At 37.2% G+C, this 27,941-nt stretch overlaps 3 protein-coding genes across 4 annotated transcripts; all 3 read right to left on the bottom strand.

The window, feature by feature from the left end:
- Positions 1-278: 278 nt before the first annotated feature.
- On the bottom strand, positions 279-16,235 carry LOC137728815 (splicing factor U2af large subunit A). The gene is given in 19 exon segments (XM_088677502.1): positions 279-695; positions 804-941; positions 1,079-1,160; positions 1,318-1,416; positions 1,512-1,600; positions 1,772-1,847; positions 1,937-1,995; positions 1,998-2,037; positions 2,165-2,280; positions 2,703-2,830; positions 2,936-2,952; positions 2,954-2,970; positions 3,288-3,347; positions 3,467-3,508; positions 3,602-3,660; positions 4,209-4,276; positions 4,535-4,642; positions 4,760-4,922; positions 16,142-16,235. Coding segments are annotated over 16 exon segments (1,164 nt in total). The 3' UTR covers positions 279-695; positions 804-941; positions 1,079-1,160; positions 1,318-1,388.
- On the bottom strand, positions 279-27,941 carry LOC137728816 (splicing factor U2af large subunit B). The gene is made up of 17 exons (XM_088678335.1): positions 27,796-27,941; positions 27,217-27,398; positions 26,978-27,085; positions 26,654-26,721; positions 26,056-26,126; positions 25,920-25,961; positions 25,741-25,800; positions 25,384-25,444; positions 25,146-25,278; positions 24,920-25,018; positions 24,755-24,830; positions 24,495-24,583; positions 24,335-24,401; positions 24,163-24,261; positions 1,079-1,160; positions 804-871; positions 279-695 (listed from the first exon to the last, which is right to left on the bottom strand). The coding sequence occupies exons 1-17, from the start codon at positions 27,820-27,822 to the stop codon at positions 504-506; spliced, it is 1,524 nt and encodes a 507-aa protein (XP_088534461.1). The 5' UTR covers positions 27,823-27,941; the 3' UTR covers positions 279-503.
- Positions 20,995-24,377, bottom strand: LOC137728813 (polyphenol oxidase, chloroplastic). 2 transcript variants are annotated; one of them, XM_088678334.1, is made up of 3 exons: positions 24,335-24,377; positions 24,163-24,261; positions 20,995-22,967 (listed from the first exon to the last, which is right to left on the bottom strand). In XM_088678334.1, the coding sequence occupies exon 3, from the start codon at positions 22,789-22,791 to the stop codon at positions 21,193-21,195; it is 1,599 nt and encodes a 532-aa protein (XP_088534460.1). In that variant the 5' UTR covers positions 22,792-22,967; positions 24,163-24,261; positions 24,335-24,377; the 3' UTR covers positions 20,995-21,192. The 2 variants fall into 2 exon arrangements, with proteins under 2 accessions (XP_088534460.1, XP_068323686.2); XM_068467585.2 differs by lacking the exons at positions 24,163-24,261; positions 24,335-24,377 and having other exon boundaries at positions 20,995-23,028.

Here is a 27,941-nt window from a genome sequence, read left to right as displayed (position 1 = left end):
ACATACTCGTTGTTTTAACAAATCGCGTCATATCAAACCTATTATCTTAATAATTCTTAAAAGATGACTCAATAATAATTCGATTAGTTAACAGATCGTGTAGTTACGTATCAGATTAACATGACATGCAAGAAATTGCAGTGCCTAATGTCCAGACCTATCGAACAGGTTGTGCTTGTCTCATGTTCGGGTCATTTGAGTGATTTTATCGTGTCCTTAACAGATGACGAGCAAACTGTTAACGGGTCGACCCAATAAAAAGAACACTAAATAAAGAGTTGCTATGCAAATGAGAAGACCACTATTAATCTCTGAGGAGTATATTAAACGGTATGTACACTTCCATACTAATACAAACCAACCTAAATGGCCAAAAAACCACGCCATCATCAAAACATCAAGAGAACGAAGGCCGGGAAAGGCACTCGTCGATTATGCTAGCACGCCATCGGTTCCCTGAGCAACCATAACCGACATCCGAAAGTTCGCTTTGGAACGTACAGCTATTTTACATTGCAACAAAAACGATAAAAACCTAGGCCGGGGGGGCTTAGTACTCTTATGCACTGTAGTCCCTGATATAGTATTTCTCTTCTGGATAGTAAACGGCATTGACTGTTACCTCCGAATTTTCTCCCACCGAGTACATTCTTCGCATTGGCGCAACCCCCAATATCCGTATATTCCAAGAACACCTAAAAGCGTCGTATAATTATAATGAGAAACAAGCTACATATACAATACTCCGAGAAAAGAGAACGTCAATAAGAGCACGGTAAGTGGATGCAGCACAAGAGTTTTACCTTCCCAACACCTGGAATCTGTTCTCCGCCTTGATCCGCACGAGGAATAACAACATTCACAAGAGTTCCTAATCATTCAACACACGAGAAATTTCCCAGTTCCAATCAAAACCATAGCAAAAGTCAAGCAGTGGGAACCTGTTAAAGTTCCGGGCACTCAAATTTAAATACCCTACAATCAACAATTCACTTGAAAAAACATCAAACATCTTCCACAGACACACCAAAGGTTTTAAATAAAAAATATTCAGGCAAACAGGTTAGGACTAAACTACCAAATTTGCTGCATTCATCCCTCATGTCTTCTAATATTTCGACATACTCTTCATCGTCACCCAGTTGATCAGCAGTAATCGCCTTTATCACGAGAAAATACAAGAACCAGCCAGTAGGAACAATCAAATATTAACCCATAATCCACAAGTCTAAATTTTTTAAAAGTAGGGTGCCAAAACTAAATATACAAACAAAAAGCATGAATTCTATATAACTTCATTTTCAACCGTGATACTACCTCAGTCAAGCATAGGACCTTAGTGGGTGTCTCACCACTCGCCATAGTTGCCATTCCAGCTCCTAGAAGATTCAAGTCAACAACCTGCATGGCCATTTTCTACAACGAAAGACATGAGTCAAATTGTCTAACTTGGCTTGAATAAATAAAACATCAGGCTTTAGGCTTGCCCTTTAGTTTGAAAGAATACCAACCTGGCACTAGCACGCCGGACGGTTAAAGTTTTATCACCCATTTTTAAGCCGTTGAGAGCACCGCAGGCAACGTCTGTCACAGTTGGATCCTAAAGTTTTAGAACATTAGTTGACCAGATTTCTAGGAGTGACCTGTAAGAATCATAAAACAGTATATAGGTATAAAAGAGAAAGGAGACGACCTAAAATCAATCACTGAGAAGAAAACAAACAATTGAAGAAGTAACAATCAAAATCAAAGCCAGGCTTCGAGTATGTACCTGATAAACACAGAATCCATATCCTTTAGAGTTTCCTGTATCATTATCCTTCACGAGGTCAAAACCATGGAAAGGTCTGCAGTGATCAATACGAAGTTAGAATATGCAACTATGGTTTTATCACAAATGAGGAATGTCAAGATTGCTGGAAATTTAAGCCCATACCCAAAGGATTGAAGCAATTCTCTAATCTGAGCTTCAGTGAAGTAGTAAGGTAACCCACCCCCACAAAGATACGGTCAGGTCCCTCAACTCCACCAACAGCACTGCCAAACAAATGCAAAATTAGTACAACAGAAGACTTTTACAACTCAAATCCAAAAACTTCAAAAGTAATTATAGAGAGTATGAAACTAAAGTAGTCTTCAAATTGAAAAACCAAAATTGACCTACCCTTGTGTGAGACCAATGGCAGCCAAGTTAAGGTGAGGACTTGGTTGGCTAGGACCAAGTGTTGCAGCTAAAGTAGGGTTGTAGTCTGTTGGCCTTCTTACCCTCACAGCAACCCCCTGATAATCAAAAGGGGCATGTTAACAAAGAAATATTTCCTCCATACCCACAGAGCACACAGAAGAATGATTAAAACATTATCTAAAGATTCTGACCTAAGCCCCATCATAACCAACAAATACAAATCTCAATATGTTTTTTTTTTTCTTTTTTTTTGGCATATTTATGATAATTCTCTATAAATTTGATAGGGTTCCTTACCCAAGAGAGTTAACCTACTTAATGGGTTTGATAATACTGAAATTAGAAAAGCTTTGATCCGATAAACATGATAACATTTCAGTTCTACACTAGTTATGCTTCTTATTTTACCCTCACATTCTTCTTTTACGGGACTTTACCATTGACACCTTCCCCTATGACGATTATAAACAGATCAAACAAAAAACAAAACTGTAATGATAACTTGTAATTGACATGCCTCAAATATAATCCCGTCTAATGCCATTGCATTACTTGCTTCTTCAACCGTTCTCATCTCCACAAATGCAAACTTCTTCTCATGATTAATATAGACATTTACAACCGCATCACCTGCAAGTTCAGATACTAGAAAACACATTGCTCTCAGATAAAACCCATGAGATCCTGAATCATGTAATACATTAAGGCACATGTTGAACCTAGTTAAAGTGAGACTATGATTACACATACTTGAACCAACAGAATTTAAAAAATGTGGCTATTGTCTGACAAAAAGATAACATTCCATCAAAGTCTTTTAAAGAATACAAGAAAGAGGCAAACAAGAATTTCAAAAATTGAAAAACAGGTTAATCAAAATTTTGGCTTATTTGTAACCCATTGCAGTTGGCCCTGTAACAACCTACAGAAAGCTACCTTATAAGCTTCCTTATATACAAAGTAAATCCCTAGATTCTAGAGTGATGACACAAATGGCATCGAACTTTAGCCTAGATTCCCTGTTCATCTCCACACCAGTATAGAGTCAAAAACACTTGCTCTTACTTGGGAAAGAATCCAAAACAAAATCCAGAACTATAACCTGCTCATTAGCCAAGGGAGGAAGCCCACCAAAGTATACCCGACGTGCATGACTTGTAGCCTGCAAGAGAGAAATATATACATACTGCTCATCGGCCAATGACAAAGACACCGTTCATGTATTTAAGAGAAAAATAAATTGCAAATTTATATATATGAACATAAATACAATAAATTTACCTGTTGAGTCATGGCTTGAGCTGGCATCAATGGAAGAGCCATCTGCAACAAGCAAAAGCATATGAGTTATTCACAAAGAACACAAAAGAAAAATAGAACTCAAGTCCCATAGAAGCTTGTACTTGGGAAACGTACATGCAATGCCCCAAAAGGTAATGAATTTTGTACCACTCCAGGCATTGTTTGTGGAATACCTGACAGTTGTCCTGCATTATTATTATTATTGAAGCGATAACAGAAGGATAAGTAGTATATCTTTACGGAAAAAATATGTCACAACTACGCTAGTAATGAAATCCATCTGAAAGCCCAGAAGTATCTTTTACATTGAAAAAGCTAATATTTCATACCTAAGATATACCATGAAATAATAAAGAAACAAATTCCATCATTGCGGATGGTAGGGAAATATCTGTAGGACAACCAAATGTCAACTGTATCAGTCGAAGGAGAAGAATGTCCAGCTAATCGTTCCATTGGTTCTCCCTTGAACATCAATTGATGTAGTCATGCCAACTCAACATCGCCTTCTTACCCAAACCATAAAAGCAAACACATACAAATAACAACACAACAACAACCAAACAACATAACAATGGCTCTCAGTTCCAGAGTAAAACAATAAGAAAGATAACTTCTAGCATGCTCATATAAATAACAGGAGGTCAGGAAGCTATTCTTGAATGGCAAGTGCTACAAATGCTTTGACAAGAATTTGGTGATCGAGTAGTCAGATCCAAACCTGAAACGGAAGCATTAGGCAGCACTGACCCAGCAGGTGGTGCCATGTCAAAACCAGTTGTACGCTTGCTATAGACAAGGATTTCAGCAAGATTACAATGGAGCAATGCGGCTTTCATGACAAAATACTAACAGCATCCATATTATGTTTTAACCAGCTAAAGCTTTTGAAATAGGAAATAATGTTTGAACAACATTACTCAACACGAAATGCATAACCTAAAGGAGCAAGAAAGATATATTTCTCATCAACTAAAAAGACAATCAGATGTGTCATGATCAAGATAACAATATGAAAGTGAATGTTTATGTAAAAGTTTCCCGAACCTCTTTGAACAGGAACGAGGAGGAGATCTGTCCATTGAGCGAGAACGAGAACGTGACCGTGATCTATGTCTATGCATCCTTTCTCTATCTTGATCATAATGACGATGCCTACAAGATAAACAAACCTAAAGTCCAAAAACAATTTCACTTGATAACTCCACAATGCAATTGAGATTATGCGAACAACTTGGATAAGTTTATTTCATTAAGAAGCACATGTTTAACCTGTCGAAATCTTGGTTTCTACCGCGGCGATGGCCATCATACGAGTTCCTCCCTCTGTCAAATCTTCCACTTTTATCCTTATACTCCCGTGTATAACGGTCACCATCTTTTGCTCTATCTTGACCTCGGTCTCGCTCTCAATCTCTCCACGAGCTCTCACGTTCTGATCCACGAGAATTGTGTTGAGGCAGAGGCAATTAAAACATCACTCGGCAATTCGATAATCGTCACACAAACATACACAACAGAAAATCGCGATCCGAAACTACGTATGCATCACTCTTTACAACTACTTCGCATTCAAATCAAGTAATTCATTTCAAATTCATCGTTTCCTCTAAGGAAAAGGGATTCATACTCAAATATACCAAATGACTGCCTAATTTCATGCCCTAAGTGATTTAACAAACAGAAACAATAACATTTTACTCTGGAAAACCATAAATAAATTATTTACCCAAATCTAATCCGATTCGACAAATTAACATATCGAAAATGAACAAATTGACAAATTAAACGAGAAAGCATAGTTTCAGAAATTGGCTTAACAAATTAACAGAAGGGAATTTAGAAAAGAACCTGGCTGACGCCTTCGTAATCTGACATCGTAGCAGTCCGAATTTCAAACTAGAAGAACCCTAATTTTGGAAATTCGCTGAAACCAGAAGCTCGCGATTTGCAGGCTCTTTCGATCTGGCGATGCGAGTACCATTGGACGCTATCGCTATTGGGCCTGATTGGACAGCGCCGACTCGGTAATTTTAATCCAGGCCCACATGTAAAAAACAGCGCTTCTTCAGATTAGCCCGCTATATTAAACGGGCCTAACTCAGCCAGTGAACTCGCACCAGTTGCCACATTAACAAAAAAGCCTATTCGATGAATGCTTGTTATGCTTTCTTCTTTTATTGTACTGGACTTAGTTGTGTCCGAGATTTTCGTTATAAATTTAATTTTTTGAGCAAAAGTGTTCAACGAGTAAAAGAGTAATAGTACATTGTCATTGAGTTGCCCTTGCCCCTTTAACGAGTGGAATTGCTTTGACTAGCATATAAAATAAGGAATCTTATTTAAACAATCTTCTTACTATTCACTTTTAACGTTAAGGATATTTTTTACCTTGAAAAATCACTCTTGGTACTATTCACTTACACCTTTGTTTTGTTATTTGTATAAGACGATCTCATTTTTCAAACAATACATATTTACACCTATCTAATGCAAGTGTTAATTTATGCTGAAAATTAATAAAATAGGAACGTCTGCATGTTTTCACTTGGCCACGAAGGACATTTGTATTTTGCAGTAGAGGCTGATTAGCATAATAAAGCCTACATTGAACATGTAAATGAGGAGGATAGGAGAATTGTTTATAAGTCAACACACCATATTTGCTTGTAACAATTGACAAATATTCAAACTCCACACACACACACACCCCTGTTTTTGCACCTTTAAATGTTAATACTAACATGGTAAAATACCAAAAACGTTTTTTGTAAATTTGCACCAATTAAATGACATGTTAATCCTAATGCAAGTGTTAATTTGCACCATCTGCTGATAAGCTTATGGTTATCAAATCCAAGAACATGGTTTGTTATGGAGAAGCTGGGGATGATTTTGTTAATCTATTATTTAGTTTCCTAAAGAAATGCAAGATAGCTCTTCCTCTTCGAAAGATTGCATTGATAAGTGATAATTGTCGAATAGAATAGGGGTGGAAAAGAATGACATACTAGTGTAGTTGAGTCCAATACTAAATGTATGGACTCTAACAAACAACCATTTAAAAGATGACATTTAATTTGATGTGCGGTTTTCAAAAGCCAAAATCAAAACCAAACCGTTTCCCACTTTGCGGGTTGGTTTCAAAACTGCAACCGTTTCAAAACCACAAAACCAAACCATTCAGTACATTTCGATTTGATTCGTGTTTCGGTTTTTGATTTCAAGTGCCCACCCTTAAAATGTATTCCCCGAGCGCTGATGCATCAACGCATGAAACATTTCAGGATTGACTGTGACTTAGTTAAAGCCTGAAAAATGGCCTCTGAAAATCATGGTCAGTTTGTGGACCATCGTCCCAGCTAATTTGATGCGAGTATGACAATACTTTTGCTGATTTAACCTCTACTTTTTGGATAAAGTTGGACCATCCCCAATAATTTGCTACCATATCGATATATTTTTTTGTTTTTTTTTGAGTTGAAACGATAATGATTTTATATTATTAGGAAATTGACATATAATTATCTAATAGAAAATCCTAAATTAGTCTTGGAGGTTTCTCAAACCAATGAAAAATAGATGAAAAATCTAAGGCTAACTTGACTATTCAACGAGCCATGTGTATATTCACGACCACGTGTGCGATGTGTGAGCCATGGAAATTCATGTCCTCATATTGATAAAAACAAAACATAAAAAATCTTGCCGCGTATTTGGATGGATCCTTGGAAAATTCACTCTCTTTTCTGAGGTTGTTTCTATTTCGGCGGTTGAGGGAAAACGATTTGGATATTGGAAGGTTCATGTTCACAAATGTTTTTTTTTAATACAAGTGATATTTTATTGAAAATTAACATTGTAAAAGTAAAAAATTAAACTCATACTCTAACGTGATACATTCTTTTTAAATTTTTTTTTTTTGCCGAAAACAAAGCAAGCAACTTCATTGAAAGGGAAAGGCCCAGTACACGTACATCAAATTAGCCGAATAAGGTGGGGATATCAAAAGGCCTATCGGCAAAAAATGCAGAAAATAAAAAAAACCTAAGCCTCATCCCGCATAGCTCGACACCACCGTTGCCATCACCTCGTCAATGACCACATCAGTAGTCGCCCGAAGAAAACTAACTTCGTCTTGAATTTGACGAAGGTGTCGTAGTGCAAAACAAATCAACATGCAACAAAGAAAAAGCCCCAACCAAAACCGCTAAACTGGAAAAGAGCCAATAGATCTAAACACTCTTTAATTAGTGTAGTTATGGGCTTATTTGAAATTGTTTTTAAAATAATTGAAAACGTTTTTTAAAAAAATATTTTTGGATTCTAAAAAGTACATAGTTGGTGTTTCTTGCAGCACGTTTAACCATTTTAAAAACACTTATAAACGAGTTACATTTGTCGAAAATAAATAGTCAAGGAATGGGGAGGGGGATATTTTGATTAAGAAAATGTTTTATTTGCAATTTTTTTTGTTGTCAACTTGTAAATTACATATTTTGGTGCTAACGTACATGAATGCCGGCCTTGAATTGACCATGAATTTGTTGGGCTGTGGTGATTTTCTTTGACGCATAATGACCGCGTACTTGTATTGACTTAAGACTTGATAAGAGATTTATACAATTGTCTATCTTTTTTCATTTATTCTTAAATTTTGGTTAACAGTTTAGGAGCTTCACATAGTATTTAAACTATTACTGTAATAATATCAATACTCACGTCTAATTTGTACTCTCGCCAAATTATAACGTACAATCAAAGTATATTTTTTTATGGTTTTTTTAATTAACATCCCACATGTTGTTAAATACACTCTACATAAAAACTTTAATACTAAACAACTTATAACTCTAATATGAAATGATTGTTCAAGCCCTTACAACACTCTTACTCTCTATTGTAGAACAAAACCCTAAAAACACAAATACATTGATGAAAATTGCATTTGATGAACGGAACATAAAATCAAGTTTTGCTCCTCGTTCATTCGTTGGTTTTCACATTTAAGAAATATTTAAACAATGGAATATAAAATTGACATTTTGAAAAGCCCTGCTCTAATTGAAATCCAAGAAATAGGCAGAAAAGTGGAATATGTTGTAAAATTTTAGGATGTAACTAAATGTAATATTCTTGTCGTTGTTTGATGATGAGGAAATTCAATGTTTCTTGGCTGGTGGGAACTGGAGCAGTGCCATTAGACATATAACCTTTCAAAGGAATTTGGAATTTGTGTTATAATCTTTCATAAAATAATGTATGGCGGTTGGCAGTTTTTAAACAAACAAATGTGTTCCTTTTTAGAATCTAAAAACACAAACGGGAAAAGCCATTTACACAAATAGATATGACCTTATAAGAACAGTTCCTATCATTTGTCCATCAGGGTTTTTAGAATCTAACATGATTGTTTAAGAAAATTTGAAAGAGTACTTGGATATCTTTAAAATGTGGATTATTCTTATGTTTGAAAAAGATGAAGAGTTTGATGTGTGGTTAGTTGATGATTGTGGGGTATATAAGATGTGAGATGTGAAGAGTATCGGAAAATAAGTGGAATGTATTAAGATAAATTTTAATCTAAAAAGTAAACATGAGATGTATTAAATATGTAAGGTGTAGTCAATAAATTTGGAGTGTTAGTAAAACAACCATTTCTTATTGATGTCTCTCTCATCACGTCATATTTCATATTAATTGCACCTACACCAAGATATTCGGCTGAAAAATATTTAGAACGTGGATCATGCAAAGATTCTATATATGTGGTTAAGGCATGTAGAATTTATAGCCATAAACTTTGGATTGGCCTGCCACATCAATAGAGCATATGATTGCTTAGATATATTTTTTTTCTTTAAAAGCGGAATTTTTATCACGTTAGTCCACATTTTCAGGGATTAAAAAGACTCACATAGGTATTTTAACATCTCCCTAACCATTCAACAGTGCAAGGAATTGAACCTCGAACATGATGTATGGAATACAAGCCTTGAATTCATCTTCAACAACTGAATCGCCTCGTGATGGTTTGTTTGCTTAGTTCTTCAGTGACATTATCAATGTAAGGATTCTCTAATATTGTATCACACTAATCAACAATACTACACTCCAGCGTGCGATAAAATCTAAAAATGAAGATGATGGGTATAGTTAGGGTGTTGCGGCTGAAGTTGCCGATTCAGGACCGTCTGATGAAGATGAAAATCATTAAGAACTGCTTCGCCAGGAGTGAGATGGTGGAGGTCCTCATTAGGGATTTGGGAATTTATGCAAATTAGGGATTTGGATCAACTGGGTTTTGTTAGGTTGGGTGTGCAGGAAGGGTGGGTACGGGTTGCAGAGGAGAGAATGAAGGGTGGTGGTGCAGGTGCAGAAGAGAGAAGGGAGGGAAGGATTGGGGTTGCATAAGAGGGAAGGGAGCGAGATGGTGCGTGGAAGAAGATGGGTACGGACGTTTTATTTTTTATTATTTTATTATTTTTTTTATTTTTTATTTTTTATTTTGTGTTTTTTATTTTTTTTTTAATATTGAAGTGGGTCCATATTGACATGTGGCGCCCAATAATTGTCCAAGTGGGCGCCACGTTATCAATTAACAAAAGTTCTAACATAAAACTTAACAGATGTATGAGACCGTCCCAAAATTAACACTTTGATATGACTCTGAGACGAAAAAAACTTCATGTACTAAATGTTGAAAACCACGAAACTTAAGGATAGTAAATAGAGATTAACCCAAAATATTAATAAACAATATTTAATTATTTATAATATTACATTTGTCAAATAGTTTTCACACGTTTACTTAATAATATTCTTATTGTTGCAATCCTATTAGATTAGGAATGTGATTGTGTAAATTCTAGTGGAGAATGTTGTAAAATTTTAGGATGTAACTAAATGTAATATTCTTGCCATTGTTTGATGATGAGGAAATTCAATGTTTCTTGGCTGGTGGGAACTGGAGCAGTGTCATTTGACATATAACCTTTCAAAGGAATTTGGAATTGGGTTATAATCTTTCATAAAATAATGTATGGCGGTTGGCAGTTTTTAAACAAACAAATGTGTTCCTTTTTAGAATCTAAAAACACAAACGGGAAAAGCCATTTACACAAATAGATATGACCTTATAAGAACAGTTCCTATCATTTGTCCATCAGGGTTTTTAGAATCTAACATGATTGTTTAAGAAAATTTGAAAGAGTACTTGGATATCTTTAAAATGTGGATTATCTTATGTTTGAAAAAGATGAAGAGTTTGATGTGTGGTTAGTTGATGATTGTGGGGTATATAAGATGTGAGATGTGAAGAGTATCGGAAAATAAGTGGGATGTATTAAGATAATTTTAATCTAAAAAGTAAACATGAGATGTATTAAATCTGTAAGGTGTAGTCAATAAAATGTGGAGTGTTAGTAAAACAACCCTTTCTTATTGATGTCTCTCTCATCACGTCATATTTCATATTAATTGCACATACACCAAGATATTCGGCTGAAAAATATTTAGAACGTGGATCATGCAAAGATTCTATATATGTGGTTAAGGCATGTAGAATTTGTAGCCATAAACTTTGGATTGGCCTGCCACATCAATAGAGCATATGATTGCTTAGATATATATTTTTTTTCTTTAACAGCGGTAATTTTATCATGTTAGTCCACATTTTCAGGGATTAAAAAGACTCACATAGGTATTTTAACATCTCCCTAACCGTTCAACAGTGCAAGGAATTGAACCTCGAACATGATGTATGGAATACAAGCCTTGAATTCATCTTCAACAACTGAATCGCCTCGTGATGGTTTGTTTGCTTAGTTCTTCAGTGACATTATCAATGTAAGGATTCTCTAATATTGTATCACACTGATCAACAATACTACACTCCAGCGTGTGATAAAATCTAAAAATGAAGATGATGGGTATAGTTAGGGTGTTGCGGCTGAAGTTGCCGATTCAGGACCGTCTGATGAAGATGAAAATCGTTAAGAACTGCTTCGCCAGGAGTGAGATGGTGGAGGTCCTCATTAGGGATTTGGGAATTTATCCAAATTAGGGATTTGGGTCAATTGGGTTTTGTTAGGTTGGGTGTGCAGGAAGGGTGGGTACAGGTTGCAGAGGAAAGAATGGAGGGTGGTGGTGCAGGTGCAGAAGAGAGAAGGGAGGGAAGGATTGGGGTTGCATAAGAGGGAAGGGAGCGAGAGGGTGCGTGGAAGAAGATGGGTACGGACGTTTTATTTTTAATTTTTTTATTTTTATTTTTGTGTTTTTTTAATTTTTTTATAATTTTTTAATATTAAAGTGGGTCCATATTGACACGTGGCGTCCAATAATTGTCCAAGTGGGCACCACGTTATCAATTAACAAAAGTTCTAACATGAAACTTAACAGATGTATGGGACTGTCTCAAAATTAACACTTTAGGTATGACTCTGAGACGAAAAAAAACTTCATGTACTAAATGTTGAAAACCACGAAACTTAAGGATAATAAATAGAGATTAACCCAAAATATTAATAAACAATATTTAATTATTTATAATATTACATTTGTCAAATAGTTTTCACACGTTTACTTAATAATATTCTTATTGTTGTAGTCCTATTAGATTAGGAATGTGATTGTGTAAATTCTAGTGGAGAATGTTGTAAAATTTTAGGATGTAACTAAATGTAATATTCTTGTCGTTGTTTGATGATGAGGAAATTCAATGTTTCTTGGCTGGTAGAAACTGGAGCAGTGCCATTAGACATATAACCTTTCAAAGGAATTTGGAATTGGGTTATAATCTTTCATAAAATAATGTATGGCGGTTGGCAGTTTTAAACAAACAAATGTGTTCCTTTTTTAAATCTGAAAACACAAACGGGAAAAGCCATTTACACAAATAAACATGACCTTATAAGAACAGTTCCTGCCATTTGTCCATTAGGTTTTTTAGAATCTAACATGATTGTTTAAGAAAATTTGAAAGAGTACTTGGATATCTTTAAAATGTGGATTATTCTTTTGTTTGAAAAAGATGAAGAGTTTGATGTGTGGTTAGTTGATGATTGTGGGGTGTATGAGATGTGAGGTGTGAAGGTAGTATTGGAAAATAAGTGAAGTGTGTTAAGATAAATTTTAATCTAAAAAATAAATATGAGATATATTAAATATGTAGGGCGTAGTCATAAAATGTGGGGTATTAGTAAAACGGCCCTTTCTTATTGACGTCACTCTCGTGACATAATATTTCATATTAATTGCACCTACACGAAGATATTCGGCTGAAAAATATTTAGAATGTGGACCATGCAAAGAGTATACATGTGGTTAGGGTATGTAGAATTTGTAGCCATAAACTTTGGATTGGCTTGCCACATCAATACAGCACATGCTTGTTTATATATATATATATTTTTTTTCTTTAAAAGAGGTGATTTTATCACGTTAGTCCATATTTTTAGGGATTAAAAAGACTCACATAGGTATTTTAACTTCTTCCTAACCATTTAACGGTGCGATGAATCGAACCTCGAACATGATGTGTGGAATACAAGTATTGAATTCATCTTCAACCACCAAATCGCCTCGTGATGGTTTGCTTGCTTAGTTCTTTAGTGACATTATTAATGTTACGATTCTCCGATATTGTATCACACTGATCAACAATACTACACTCCAGTGTGAAGATAAAATTTTAAAATGTGAAAAAAATATTAATAAATGATATTTAATTATTTATAATATTACATTTGTCAAATAGTTTTCACACGTTTACTTAATAATATTCTTATTATTTTTGTATTCTTGATTGTCACGCATTTGATATTCAACTTGACCAGAGCAGATTTGATCATTTGAAATTTAATCTGCCCTTATTTCGTATCAGTTTGTTTCTCTGCCTTGTTCGTTGTTTAAATTGTCGTCAGTTTAGTTTGAAAAAGAAAAAAAAAATGTCATCGCGCTAAGCCACGAGAGCCCCGCCGCATTGGAGCCAAGACAGAACCTAAAGCCTGTAACCGAAGCCACCGCACACACCAGATCCTACCCAGAAACCCCTCAACTTGCACTTGCTGCATCTGCGTCAGTTTGAACCAGTGCTACACCAGAATCTCATCGCCATCGCACGATGTTGTCACCCTGCCGCCTGCAACCAAAAGTCACGCCAATCGAACTGTTTGCAACTGCTGTCGGTAATTTTTTGTCCTTGCTGTTTTTGTTATTGATCTGACGATTGTAATAGAGTTCCGATGCAGTATGAGGATTATTGCACTTGGTGGTGGATTCAGTATTTCAAGATCGGGGGGTCCCAAGATAAAAATTAAAAAAAAAAAATTAGACTAGTTTGGTTCCATATCACTATTTTTTATTGAATTTGGTTAATTGAATAATGAAAATTAATCAACCGCATAAAGTGATTCAATGGTAAGGCCGCGAATTTCGGCTCTCAAAATACAAAAGACAGGGAGGTCCCGGTTTCGAGGCTCCAAGCTAGTGAGTCTGCTTGACCGTGGCCAGGAGAAAGCTGAAATGCCTCTGTGAGTCTTCTAGACCCTTATAAGAGGTGGATAACCGTGGCTTACCACTAGTTATCTCGCTTTTAAAAAAATAATAATAATCAAGATTAATTTCAAAGGTAATAAAACCAACAAATTCTCCTTAGCAACATAACGCATCAATTAATGATTCTACAAAGATGAAATTTGTTAATGTAACATATATATTACAATTGAGAGTTGAGACTAAAGTCTAGGATTAAAAAACTTAAATGAATTTGGAAGAAATAAAATTAGGCAGCTAGAGGTGGTGCAACGGCAAATGGTGCTAGGGGATAGGGTAACTTGATTTTAAAGTTGGGAGGTTGCGACGATTTGGAGGATTAAAACAAAAATTAGAAACCTGTTCTTCTTCGTTATAAACACTGCTGCATGCACATCCATGAAGGCAACAAGTCTTTCCGCTGCACCTGCCCAAATTGTTGGAGGTTCCAAAGGTCAATCACAAGTGTTTCTTCAGGTTTTAGGAGGGTCCCGGGACCTTTGAGGTCCCTATATGAATCCGCCCATGGTTGCACTTGTTAGGAGAAAACAATAAAAAAAGAACAAACCGAAAGGAAAAAGAGGAAGAAGGAGAAAAGAGGAGGAAAAAAAAAAAAAAACAGAAGGAAGAACAAGAAAAAGGAAAGAGAAAAAGTTGGCGGTTTTGAGGCCCACATGGGAATGGGATGTTTTGGCATTTTTGGTTTAAAATAGGAGGCCCACTAGTTGTTGGCCTGTAGGATTATTCTGTAACCACTCAAGTACTTAAATATGTGACTACTCGAGTGATAATACTTTGTTTTTGTTCATTCATTGCTACAATTGAGATATGGAAATCTTATATGTTAAGTGATGAGTCACGAGTTCTTCCTTACTCTCAATACTAGCCAATCAGAATTAGTTTGCTAGTTAGAATCAGCCTGCCAGCAAGAATTAGTTTGCCAATCAAGTTAAGTCAAGTTAAGTTTGCTAGTTCGCCAGTCAAGTTAAGTCAAGTCAAGTTCGCCTGCCTGCCTGTCCGCATATCGAAGCCAGTCTGCATCTGCTTGTTTGCAAACCCATGCTGTATACTGCTATGAGTTTGATAGGGGATGTTGGAAAATATTAGTATTTACTTTAATGTTCGATTTTTAGGCTTAGCCTGTTAATATTAGGATTTTGGTTTCTTACCTATTAGGGTTAGGTGTTTATTATAAATAGCATGCTTGCTATTCAATTGAAATTAAGTTAGTCATGATATAGTCTCTTGAAATTTTGTAGCCATTTTAACATTCTTGTTTATTTAATAATATTCTTATTATTTTGTAATCTTAATTGTCTCGCCCTCTGATATTCAACTCTCTCCTTACCTTTTTTTGATAGAGGAACTTTTTATCTCCGTATCTATATATTAAATCAATCGGCCCGCGGATCTATTATTCTAAACGATGATATGAGGCCTAGCAATAGGCACAGTGAACATTAGCTTGGCTCCAGAAATTACGTGGGTCATTTATGCCAAGGCACTTCATACATCTAGTGGGTTGCCGCATCAAATGGTTTATTAGAGTAATGCTAAGGATGCCACTTCAAATGGTAGACCAATGTGGTTCAAAAAAGTAGCTTCCCTAATATTTTTTATTTTATTAATACGGTACAAAATTGTGGTCTCACTAATATTTAGCATTACTCTATTTTTTTTTTTTTTTGGAAACTTAGCATTACTCTATTTTAAATGGCATGCTTGAGTATGTAAGTCTTATTAGAGCTGCACACTTGTTTTGCATGTGCTTAAAGTCTTGGGATAAGAAAGTTAGGGTTAGCTATACTAGTAAGCTATTAAGGAATGTACGTAGACATATAATGTAGCTAGAGGAGTCCTAATGTGAATAGTTTGTCTAATGTGATATGGATACTGTAGTTTTACAGTAATAAGGATCAGTTTGATAAGGATTACATAATGGGAAGTATCCCGCTGAACACCACCATCTCCAGTATAAAGCAGGTCCCTGCTCTCATATTCTTTGTGCAATACAGGAAGTCTCAAGCCCTATCGATTGAGTAGTGCATACAGTGAGTGTTGTATCGTGATTTGGTTTCAGCATCACATACTCTAACATTTGGTATTAGAGCTTTTACATACCTTTTAACCTATTGTCGAAAGCATCAAGAACAATTTCCATTGTATGCAGATTAGGGACTGATTTCAGATCATCAGGGAAGTCATCTATGGACATGTATTACCTAAACCTTTTCTTGTTCATGCATGTATTTTTTACAACGATCTGAACATCAGTACTTGCACTAAAATTTAAAACATGAATACTAATCATCTAAAGAAGGTTTATTATTCATGTTTCGAATTTTAAGTGGCATAATAATTCAACCATGTTTTCTAACCACAAAGGTGTGCTACATGGTTACAGAAAATTCAAACACATATGGTTATGACCGTATTAAGATCAAGAGAAATTATTCACTCTTCTTCGACCTAAAGATGTTGAATCTATAACATATGGTTTTGGGGACTAAAGATTAATTCTTTACATATTATGTGTTCAGTTGTGAACCTCCATGAATCTCAACACGGCCGACCTCTCACTGGATCAACTACAAGAAATGAAGCAGGATCTGAAAATAGTGTTGTGCGTCATGGATATAGACTTGGCGCTGAGAGTTGATGAACCACCAGCGCCTGCCTGCTGATGGAAGTACCACGTACAAGTCAGAGATCGAAGTATGAGAAATGGCAAAAGTAAAAAAGGATCTCTCTGATGACCATCAAGAGGACCATGACTGATGTTGTGCGTCGAGGTTTTCCTGATGCAACAAATGTTAAGGAGTTTCTGAAGTCAATCAAGGAAGGGTACAAGGAGTCGGGGAAGACTGAAACTAGTAACTTGATGAACTCCTTGACAACCATGAGATATGATGGTGTTCAAAGTGTCCGTGGATATGCTCTCAAAATGATTGATATTGCTGGAAAGCTTAAAGCATTAGAGGTGCCCATATCTGAAACTTTTCCGGTGCTTGTTATTATGAATTCACTGCCCGATAGCTACACTCAACTCGAAGTTATTTTCTTATAATGCACTGCGTGAAAAATGAGATGTCAATGAATTGATTGCTACCTGTGTGAGTGAGGAAGTGGAGATGAAAAAGAGAAAGTTGAGTCTGTTAACTTTATTCAGAGTCGCATTAACAATTCCAAACCCTCGAACACAGATATCGCCAAAAAGGATTCTGCCAAGAATACTTCTCCTCAACAGACTTTCAAACATAATAAACAATCAGTTTTTAATTTTTAATTTTTTAATTTTTTTAAAAGAAAGCTGCCAAAACATTATATGCCGTTTTGGTATTCTCCATGCCATACTTACAGATAACTGGCTACAATTCACTAGTTCCGAAGTTGCAGACTGGTACAAGGAGCTTGGCATTTGTCAACTTACCTCCACTCCCTGTTACCCGCAAGGCCATGGACAGGCAGAAGCTTCAAAAAATTGATCTCCCAATATAGTATTGATGAGCATCCACACCCATGAAGAATTAACCTTCCAATTTTGAACGTCAAACAACCATATCAATAGAAGGAGCAAGCTAAATCCCAAAAATAAGCACATGAAGTGCAGTTGTCATGTGAAATAGCAGTCCAAAAGCATATTATTACAGCCACCAAACATAATTCATACGCAGGGATGGGAATATTTTTTGTGACCACTATAACGTCATGTTACCAATACACTGCAATTGAAATAAAAACGATGTTGACGATACACTTATAACATTGTATTTATTATATAGGTTTTGACACACTCCGACCTCGATATCCTTAGATACCAGGATAGGCATGTGTTGGCCGACATCCGAGGGTGACGAAGCCATTTTAACATGCATGCAAGTGGTATCAGTAAACAAAAGTAAATAAAAATATGTAAATAAAAAGAAATACGCAAATGTGGAAACATGTTCAGAGTATACAACTAATCAAGAATAATGTGGAAGAATTATTATAAGAAGGTACGAATCAAGGAATGGGTACTACACTGAGAAGACTCGAAGATACCCATGTGGAAGTGCCCTGATGCCGGGATCGTACATCTCGATTCTAAATCCTAAAGGAGGCGCAAAAACAAAAGGTGAGTGGACCATAGTTTATAATAATAATAATAAGAAAACCATTTTCTTTATGAGACTAACCTCCTGTTTTGAAAAATCATATAATACTACATAGTAGGTTTTTCTGAAAACTCTAACATGCCCAAAAGAATTCTTTGTAGCAATAAAACCATCTCTTCAAAGTCTTATCGAAACGCCCAGAGGCAAATATAAAGAATCTCGTAAAATAACTCAGCGATATACTCAACTAGGGATATCATAATCACCCGAAGGCATATCCATCACCTGAAGGTGAAGCTGTACGACACTAGGTTACGCCAGTGAAGAAATATGGTAGGCCCCATCACCCGAAGGTCAAGCTGTCCGACTCTGGGTTATGCTAGAGTATATCTACATAACACACTGTACTAGCCGTGGCTAGTGAAACTGTTCGACACTGGTTTTGCCAGTGAAGCTGGGAGTACGTCATAAATATCCTCAGCTGTGTCATATGGCCATAGACGTATACATACTCAGGTTGTGTGTATGTGTTGTATGATTACCCACTAGATAAGCATAGAAAACGTATCTCAAAAACTCATATCAAATCACTGGAGCTCAAAAGCTCAAAGCCTCATCCCATAAATCCATAATAAATCATATTCACAAATTCGTAGTATTTCATAAACGAAAATCCAATAATTCTAGACGTTTCGTAAAACGTAAATTCGATAAAGCATAAATAATGTATAAAACGTAAAATCATGAAATCATGCTTTTTGTGAATGCAAGCCTAGCATTTAATAAAAATCATGCAATTTAAGAAGGGGTTCGCTCACAGATACTTACGAGGTCGCAACCGTGAGTTAGGAAAATCGGAGTCTCTGATAGTAATCGTACCTAAGCATAAGTGAGGGACCAATTAGTAAAACCCTTCTATAACGATCGATTCTGGGATAACGGAGCACAGATTTAGAATCAAGGCGTCGAATTACCCTAAGTGGGGTTTAGGTAAATTTCATAAGAAGTCAACAATTGACCCTAAAAAGTCAACCGAGATGCCGAGCCGATCAACTCAGAATATTCCAGAGAATATTTCGAAGAATATTCCATTGGGTCGGGTCACTAGGTTTCGGGTCATATTGCATCTGGGTTAGGCCAAGTTGGATTGCATCTAGTTTGGGCCGGGTTTGTTGGGTTGGACTGGGTGCTGGGTTGGGCCAGGTTGGGCCAGATGTTGGGTTCGGTTCTGTTTTGGGTTGTGGGTTGGGTTAACCCGATTGCGCTCACGGGTTGCCGGACCCAATGGATGAGAAGGCCAGATTTTGGTCAAAACATTCCCGAGCTTTGATTAGCTTCAAAACTTAACCATTTTCTACGAGTCAAAAAGGCAAAAATGATATTAAGAATGCTAGGAACAAGAATATACCATTATGGTCCCCCGATGTGGCCGAAGTCAGTCGAAAATAGCTTCCAAACATCTTGGGCTTCGCGGGAATTTGGGAAATAACTTCTCCAAGTTATCTCTGTACAATTTCATTGCCAAAACAGACAAGGAACTCATAACTCGCACCAAAAAGTTATTAAAAAAGGGGGTTTGAGCATTCTCGATCCTTACCCAAGTTGGAGTAACATTGTGAATTCGTCAAACATCCCGTTCGATGCCGGAGCTATTCGATACAAGGATTTTCCACAGTTTTGTCCTTAGTTATGGGTTCAGGGATAGAGATAGGACAAGGTGGAAGGTTGGGTTGTGGTGGCAATGCTCGCCGGAGTAGACGATGAGTGGTGGTGGTCCTCGACGTCGGTGATGTAAGGGGAGGAGAGAGTTAGAGAGAGATGCGGGAGAAGACTAAGAGAAAAAAAAGAGTGTGAGGAGGAGATGTAGGAGAGACAGAGTGAAGAGATAGTTGAGAGAGTTGAGGGAGGCACGTATAGAGAGTTCGAGAGTCTTCGAGAGAGAGGGAATGAGCCGAGAGAGATGAGCTCCAGAGAGAGCTCGGGAGAGATTCCATAGAGCTTAGGAAGGGGACACGTGGAGCCGTGAGCGACTTTGGATGAGGTGTGGCCCCACGCACCATAAATATTAATATTATATTTAAAATATCTGATTAAACGTTTAAAATAAAATATAATAATAATAATAATATAAAATAGTGATTTAAAAAAAAAACATCTTTTGGATTCATAAACCCGTTAAATTTGAGGACGGGTCGTTACAGGTTCGATTCTCGTTAAAGGCGAATTTGAACTACATTATTGCTGGCCCATTGTGAGGCTAAGCCCATCCCTTTCTGTAGATAATACTGTTTGTTAAAAAAAAAAAATTAAAACAAAAAAAAAACATTGTATTTATTATTTATTATCTACCCGAAGTCTATAATATACACAATTAATATATTGAATAATAGCATCAGGTGACAAATTATGCACAAAAAAACCTCTCATTTGGATGCGATATATTACACGCATTTAAAACAATCTGGACCGCTAGACTAATCTGACAAATTTAATAAGGCCACGTGAGAATATTGTATTAGACTACTTTGCATCTTATCGTTGCCACTCTTCCTGTCTTCCATGGCAGGCTCCCCTTCCTAGCCACCTACCTGTTGTTTTCTAAACCAAATACAATGAGAAAACAAAATTATTAATATTAACTTTCTTAGCCAGCATCATACGATTCATACCCTCTAATCCAAATTTCCCATCAATCAAACTTACAATTATTTTCCTCAGGGGCCATTTGCATAATCAATTTTCTTGTTCTTGATTTTATAATGTTTTAATTGTGGGTTTGGGTTAATTTTTATTTTGCTTTCTGCAATCTGATCGTGGGTTTGATATGTTTGACGGAGAAGAAACTCGAAAAAATCACTAACCAAGATAAAAGCAGAGTAATAAAAAGTTCAGAGAATTTATTAAAGCCGGCAGAGATGGGAGATGGAATAGCAGCAGGATACATAGGTAAACAGGGATGCATGCATGCATGCATTGACCTAGACGACAGATCATGGTTTATTCATATGTATATACTATAGCGTGGGTTTTAATAGTTAACTCCCAGGATTCTGTCGTTAAGAATCATTACGAAAATCAGTCACAAGAAGATTGCTCGATGCTGATGCCCCCAATGCTGACCGGCCCATTCCGGTACCTTGGCACCAAAGTGACCACAACACTAGCGGCCTTATCGGCTCCCACGTCCTTCAACAACGTCGTGATTCCCAAATACAGGTTGGTCTTAAAAGTCATGCTGTGCTTGTGCGGGACATGCACAAAGCTCCCCGCAAATTCACTCTGGCTGGGCTGACTAGGCGTGTCGGCATCATCATTCACGTATACATCGAACTTCAAACCCTGGTCGCTCGGAAATTTAATGTCTCGCAAGATCAATATCTCCTCTCGTTCCGCCTTCTCCACGCCCTGCTTTGGTCTCGGCACCGCAATGCTGATCTTGGAGTCCAAAGAGAATCCACCTTTAGCTGCAGAGGACTGATCTTGGAGTCCTAAACCATCAGGTTTCGCCTTATTCGCTGGTTTACGTGCAGTTGGCTTGGTCTGGAGCCACGGAATGTCAACATTTTCGTAAGCATAGCCGAGTTTTCCAATGTCGAGAGAGTCCTGGACGTTAACACTCACCAGTTCCTTCTTCTCGTTATAGAATAAAAACTCGGCGTTAAGCCAGTCATCTTGTTCCAAATTCTTGCCTCCTATTTTCTCGATCCACAGGTGCCACATGCGGTCCACGTTGGAGTGGTGTGAAAAAAAGATTGGATCTCGACCGGCAGAGTAAAAGTTTCCCATGTCCTCCGCACGCCACTTGGGGTCACCGGTCCAGTTGTGGACCGTATTGTGGGGTACAAGCTCAATGTTTCCTGCACCGGGGTTTGGACAGTCGCCAGCCCTATAAGGTTGCCCAAAGAATAGGCACCGGTCCTTGGTATTCATCTGCCGGTTCATGGTTTTGAGGTTATTATCTATTAGCGTTTTTGGGTCTTGGGCGACGTCTGTACCACTGTAGTTGAGGTCCAGCAAGAAATCCTTCTGCCGGTGCTTGGTGTTGCGGTAGTGGTCGTACAGAGGGGAGGCGCCGTTGTGGAGCTCAAACAATTCAGGCAAGTACATGCCATCTGGACTGTCCCAATTCCAAAATGGCAGAGCGAAAGTCGGGTCGTCAATAAGGCTACCGAGGATTCTCTCGTAGAAGAAGAGGTACCAGCGGTGGAAGGGAAAGAAGAGCCACGAACTATGAACTTGTATCTCCAGACATTTGTACCCAGCTAAGTTTTGATTAAACGCACCATCGCAATAGCTGCAATGAACATTAGCTTGGTTCCAGAAATTACGCGGGTCGTCAACGTCAAGGCCCTTCATGAGCTCAGTGGCTCTTCTGTACTTCTTTATGTAGTCAGGATCCTTGACAGCATTCTGAGCTGCTAGCCGAGTGCGGACTGAGCTTTTTGGGGGCGCTACTGGCTTGAAGGGAGTGGGAGTTTTGACTTCACTTGTTGGCGGACAACAATCAAGTCCTGTTACTTCGCCCGTAGTCTTGCCGCACATGGTAAAGTCCGGAGGGGGAATTGGTGCACCAGAGGGCAATGGATTGGTGTCAAGACCACGACCAAGACCAAGACCTGCTCCTCCAAGACCAAGACCTCCTCCAAGACCAATTAACACATTTCTCCTGTCCATTTTTTTTCTCCTATCCTCGTCGGCCTCCGGCTTGATACGGCAGGTAGGGTTAATATTGTGAGCACCATTTGCTCCTTTGTAGCCTACAGAGCAGCTCCGCCTTCCCTTCCGATTTACACAGCTACTTTGGGAGGACAGCTTCTTTGGGAACAAATCATTAGGTCGACGGTCAATAACTGTAGTAGGGGGTGAAAGAAGCAGATGAGTGTTCATGGCTTGCATAAATGGTATGGTAGGTTGCTTGCAACAATGAACATGCATGCCCTCTTTATATAGAGGTACCAATTAGCACTTTCAATGTGACCTTCACATGATGCGGTACACCACGTGTTTCCATATAAATTGTGAGATATGTGTGTTAAAAAGTTAATAACTTAAAAAATAAAATTTTTCACCACTTGCATAAAAACACATGGCGTACCATCCGTGTTCCCGTCATAACTAAAAATTTATCAATTAGTACCGACAAGCCTCAAACAAACAACAATATTTTTCTGGCAAAATGACCACAGGCTTCTGTTTTATTTGATTGTAGTCACTTGAAAAAAGAAAGAACAGAAATATCATACATTTATATTGAAAAATAAAAGAAATTAAAAAACATCTGTTCCAAGAGATGGAAGTTTGCGAGAGAAAAAGTACGAAATGGTAATTTCCACGTCATGATTGACAACGAATGTATTCTTAATAATAATACTATATAATTTTTACTATATTACTCTCAAGTATCGTGAAATTTTAATTTTCATGTTTAAAGTTTGAATTTCGTAACACTTACATATTTCTATCGTCTTCTTCCTTTCAATTTTACGAATTCAAAACACAACAAAACACATTTGCATTTGGATTTTGTTTTTTCAGGACTAGAGAGTGAGCCCAGACACAGCTCAAGCCAAAAGATGCAAGAATACAAAAATGTATAAGTCAAGTTTTACAGAGATGCTATGGTAGCCAATCCCAGATGGGTCTGTTTTTTTCTTTTTCTTTAAAAAAAAAAAAAAAAAAAAACCAATATCATCTCCACTAAAGTGGAGTGGGTAACTTTAGCCTCACAATAAGTTCACAATAATATGGTTTAAATTCGTCTTTGGCCAGAATCGAACTTATAACCTCACATTTACAAGAAAAGAAGAATACCATTAGAACATAGTACTAAGATGGATCCTAAATTTTTCATATGGGCTGGTCTTCAATCCACTTGTAGGTACGGCTATTTTATGTGTAGCAAAGCTTGTGAATTGTGTGAGATTAGGATAAAACCGAGTGTGATTTTCGATCTTCACGACCTGAAGTTGTTAATCTTCTTAACCTCGTTTTGTTAATTTTTAGCTTGAATACGATTGACCATAGTATTGAATAAATGTCAACTACCTCAGTCAAGCATAGGACTTTAGTGGGTGTCTCACCACTCGCCATAGTTGCCATTCCAGCTCCTAGAAGATTCAAGCCAACAACCTGCACGGCCATTTTCTACAACGAAAGACATAAGTCAACAGTGCATTCGAAAAACATTTACAACGAACCAATGATGTGTATTCCTTACCTGCATGGCTATATGCTGTTGTGCCTGTACCAAGATGTTTTCTTGCTCTGTTTTAGACTGCCCGTTGCTGTAAAATCGTTGCAAAAAGGTTCCAAATTATCTAACTTGGCTTGAATAATAAAAAAATCAGGCTTGCCCTTCAGTTTGAAAGAATAACAACCTGGCAGTAGCACGCCGGACAGTTAAAGTTTTATCACCCATTTTTAAGCCGTTGAGAGCACCGCAGGCAATGTCTGTCACAGTTGGATCCTCAAGTTCTAGAACATCAGTCGAGCAGATTTTTAGGAGTGACCTCCAAGAATCATAAAACAGTATATAGGTATAAAAGAGAAAGGAGACGGCCTAAAATCAATCACTGAGAAGAAACAAACAATTGAAAAAGTAACAATCAAAATCAAAGCCAGGCCTTTGAGTATGTACCTGATAAACACAGAATCCATATCCTTTAGAGTTTCCTGTATCTTTATCCTTCACGAGGTTAAAACCATGGAGAGGCCTGCAGTGATCAATACGAAGTTAGAATATGCAACTATGGTTTTATCACAAATGAGGAATGTCAAGATTGCTTGAAATTTAAGCCCATGCCCAAAGGATTGAAGCAATTCTCTAATCTGAGCTTCAGTGAAGTAGTAAGGTAACCCACCCACAAAGATACGGTCAGGTCCCTCAGCTCCACCAACGGCACTGCCAAACAAATGCAAAATTAGTACAACAGAAGACTTTTACAACTCAAATCCAACAACTTCAAAAGTAATTATAGAGAGTACGAAACTAAAGTAGTCTTCAAATTGAAAAACCGAAATTGACCTACCCTTGTGTGAGACCAACGGCAGCCAAGTTAAGGTGAGGACTTGGTTGGCTGGGACCAAGTGTTGCAGCTAATGCAAACTTCTTCTCATGATTAATATAGACATTTACAACCGCATCACCTGCAAGTTCAGATACTAGAAAACACATTGCTCTCAGATAAAACCCATGAGATCCTGAATCATGTAATACATTAAGGCACATGTTGAACCTAGTTAAAGTGAGACTATGATTACACATACTTGAACCAACAGAATTTCTTCCAATGGCAGCCATGACTTGGCTAAAGCATGTGGCAATTGTCTGACAAAAAGATAACATTCCATCAAAGTCTTTTAAAGAATACAAGAAAGAGGCAAACAAGAATTTCAAAAATAGGTTAATCAAAATTTTGGCTTATTTGTAACCCATTGCAGATGGCCCTGTAACAACCTACAGAAAGCTACCTTATAAGCTTCCTTATATACAAAGTAAATCCCTAGATTCTAGAGTGATGACACAAATGGCATCAAACTTTAGCCTATATTCCCTGTTCATCTCCACTCCAGTATAGAGTCAAAACACTTGCTATGACTTGGGAAAGAATCCAGAACTATAACCTGCTCATTAGCCAAGGGAGGAAGCCCACCAACGTATACCCGACGTGCATGCCTTGTAGCCTGCTAGAGAGAAATATATATATACTGCTCATCGGCCAATGACAAAGACACCGTTCATGTATTTATGAGAAAAATAAATTGCAAATTTATATATATGAACATAAATACAATAAATTTACCTGCTGAGTCATGGCTTGAGCTGGCATCAATGGAAGAGCCATCTGTAACAAGCAAAAGCATATGAGTTATTCACAAAGAACACAAAAGAAAAATAGAACTCAAGATCCCATAGAAGCTTATACTGGTGAAACGTACATGCAATGCCCCAAAAGGTAATGAATTTTGTACCACTCCAGGCATTGTTTGTGGAATACCTGACAGTTGTCCTGCATTATTATTATTGAAGCAATAACAGAAGGATCAGTAGTATAGCTATACAGAAAAAATATGTCACAACTACACTAGTAATGAAAGCCATCTGAAAGCCCAGAAGTATCTTTTACATTGAAAAAGCTAAAATTTCATACCTAAGATATACCATGAAATAATAAAGAAACAAATTCCATCATTGCGGATGGTAGGGAAATATCTGTAGGTCAACCAAATGTCAACTGTATCAGTCGAAGGAGAAGAATGTCCAGCTAATCATTCCATTGGTTCTCCCTTGAACATCAATTGATGTAGTCATGCCAATCGCCTTCTTACCCAAACCATAAAAGCAAACACATACAAACAACAACACAACAACAACCAAACAACACAACAATGGCTCTCAGTTTCCAGAGTAAAACAATAAGAAAGATAACTTCTAGCATGCTCATATAAATAACAGGAGGTCAGGAAGCTATTCTCGAATGGAAAGTGCTAAATATACTTTGACAAGAATTTGGTGATCGAGTAGTCAGATCCAAACCTGAAACGGAAGCATTAGGCAGCACTGACCAAGCAGGTGGTGCCATGTCAAAACCACTTGTACTCTTGCTATAGACAAGGATTTCAGCAAGATCAACGGAGCAATGCGGCTTTCATGAAAAAATACTAACAGCATCCATATTATGTTTTAACCAGCTAAAGCTTTTGAAATAGGAAATAATGTTTGAACAACATTACTCAACACGAAATGCATAACCTAAAGGAGCAAGAAAGATATATTTCTCATCAACTAAAAAGACAATCAGATGTGTCATGATCAAGATAACAATATGAAAGTGAATGTTTATGTAAAAGTTTCCCGAACCTCTTTGAACGGGAACAAGAAGGAGATCTGTCCATTGAGCGAGAAGGAGAACGTGACCGTGATCTATGTCTATGCATCCTTTCTCTATCTTGATCATAATGACGATGCCTACAAGATAAACATACAACGTAAGCAAACCTAAAGTTGAAAAAACAACTTCACTTGATAACTCCACAATGCAATTGAGATTATGCGAACAACTTGGATAAGTTTATTTCATTAAGAAGCACATGTTTAACCTGTCGAAATCTTGGTTTCTACCGCGGCAATGGCCATCGTACGAGTTTCTCCCTCTGTCAAATCTTCCACTTTTATCCTTATACTCCCGTGTATAACGGTCACCATCTTTTGCTCTATCGTCACCTCGGTCTCGCTCTCGATCTCTCCACGAGCTCTCACGTTCTGATCCACGAGAATTGTGCTGAGGCAGAGGCAATTAAAACATCACTCAGCAATTCGATAATCGTCACACAAACATACACAACAGAAAATCGCGATCCGAAACTACGTATGCATCACTCTTTACAACTACTTCGCATTCAAATCAAGTAATTCATTTCAAATTCATCGTTTCCTCTAAGGAAAAGGGATTCATACTCAAATATACCAAATTACTGCCTAATTTCATGCCCTAAGTGATTTAACAAACAGAAACAATAACATCTTACTCTGGAAAACCATAAATAAATTATTTACCCAAATCTAATCCGATTCGACAAATTAACATATCGAAAATGAACAAATTGACAAATTAAACGAGAAAGCATAGTTTCAGAAATTGGGTTAACAAATTAACAGAAGGGAATTTAGAAAAGAACCTTGCTGACGCCTTCGTAATCTGACATCGTAGCAGTCCGAATTTCAAACAAGAAGAGCCCTAATTTTGGAAATTCGCTGAAACCAGAAGCTCGCGATTTGCAGGCTCTTTCGATCTGGCGATGCCAGTACCATTGGACGCGATCGC

The sequence above is a fragment of the Pyrus communis genome, chromosome 10 (assembly GCF_041283825.1).
Source record: "Pyrus communis isolate YQ-2024b chromosome 10, ASM4128382v1, whole genome shotgun sequence".
Taxonomy (NCBI): domain Eukaryota; kingdom Viridiplantae; phylum Streptophyta; class Magnoliopsida; order Rosales; family Rosaceae; genus Pyrus; species Pyrus communis.
The sequence above is the reverse complement of the archived record's forward strand: the minus strand, read 5'-3'. Positions and strand labels throughout refer to the sequence as shown.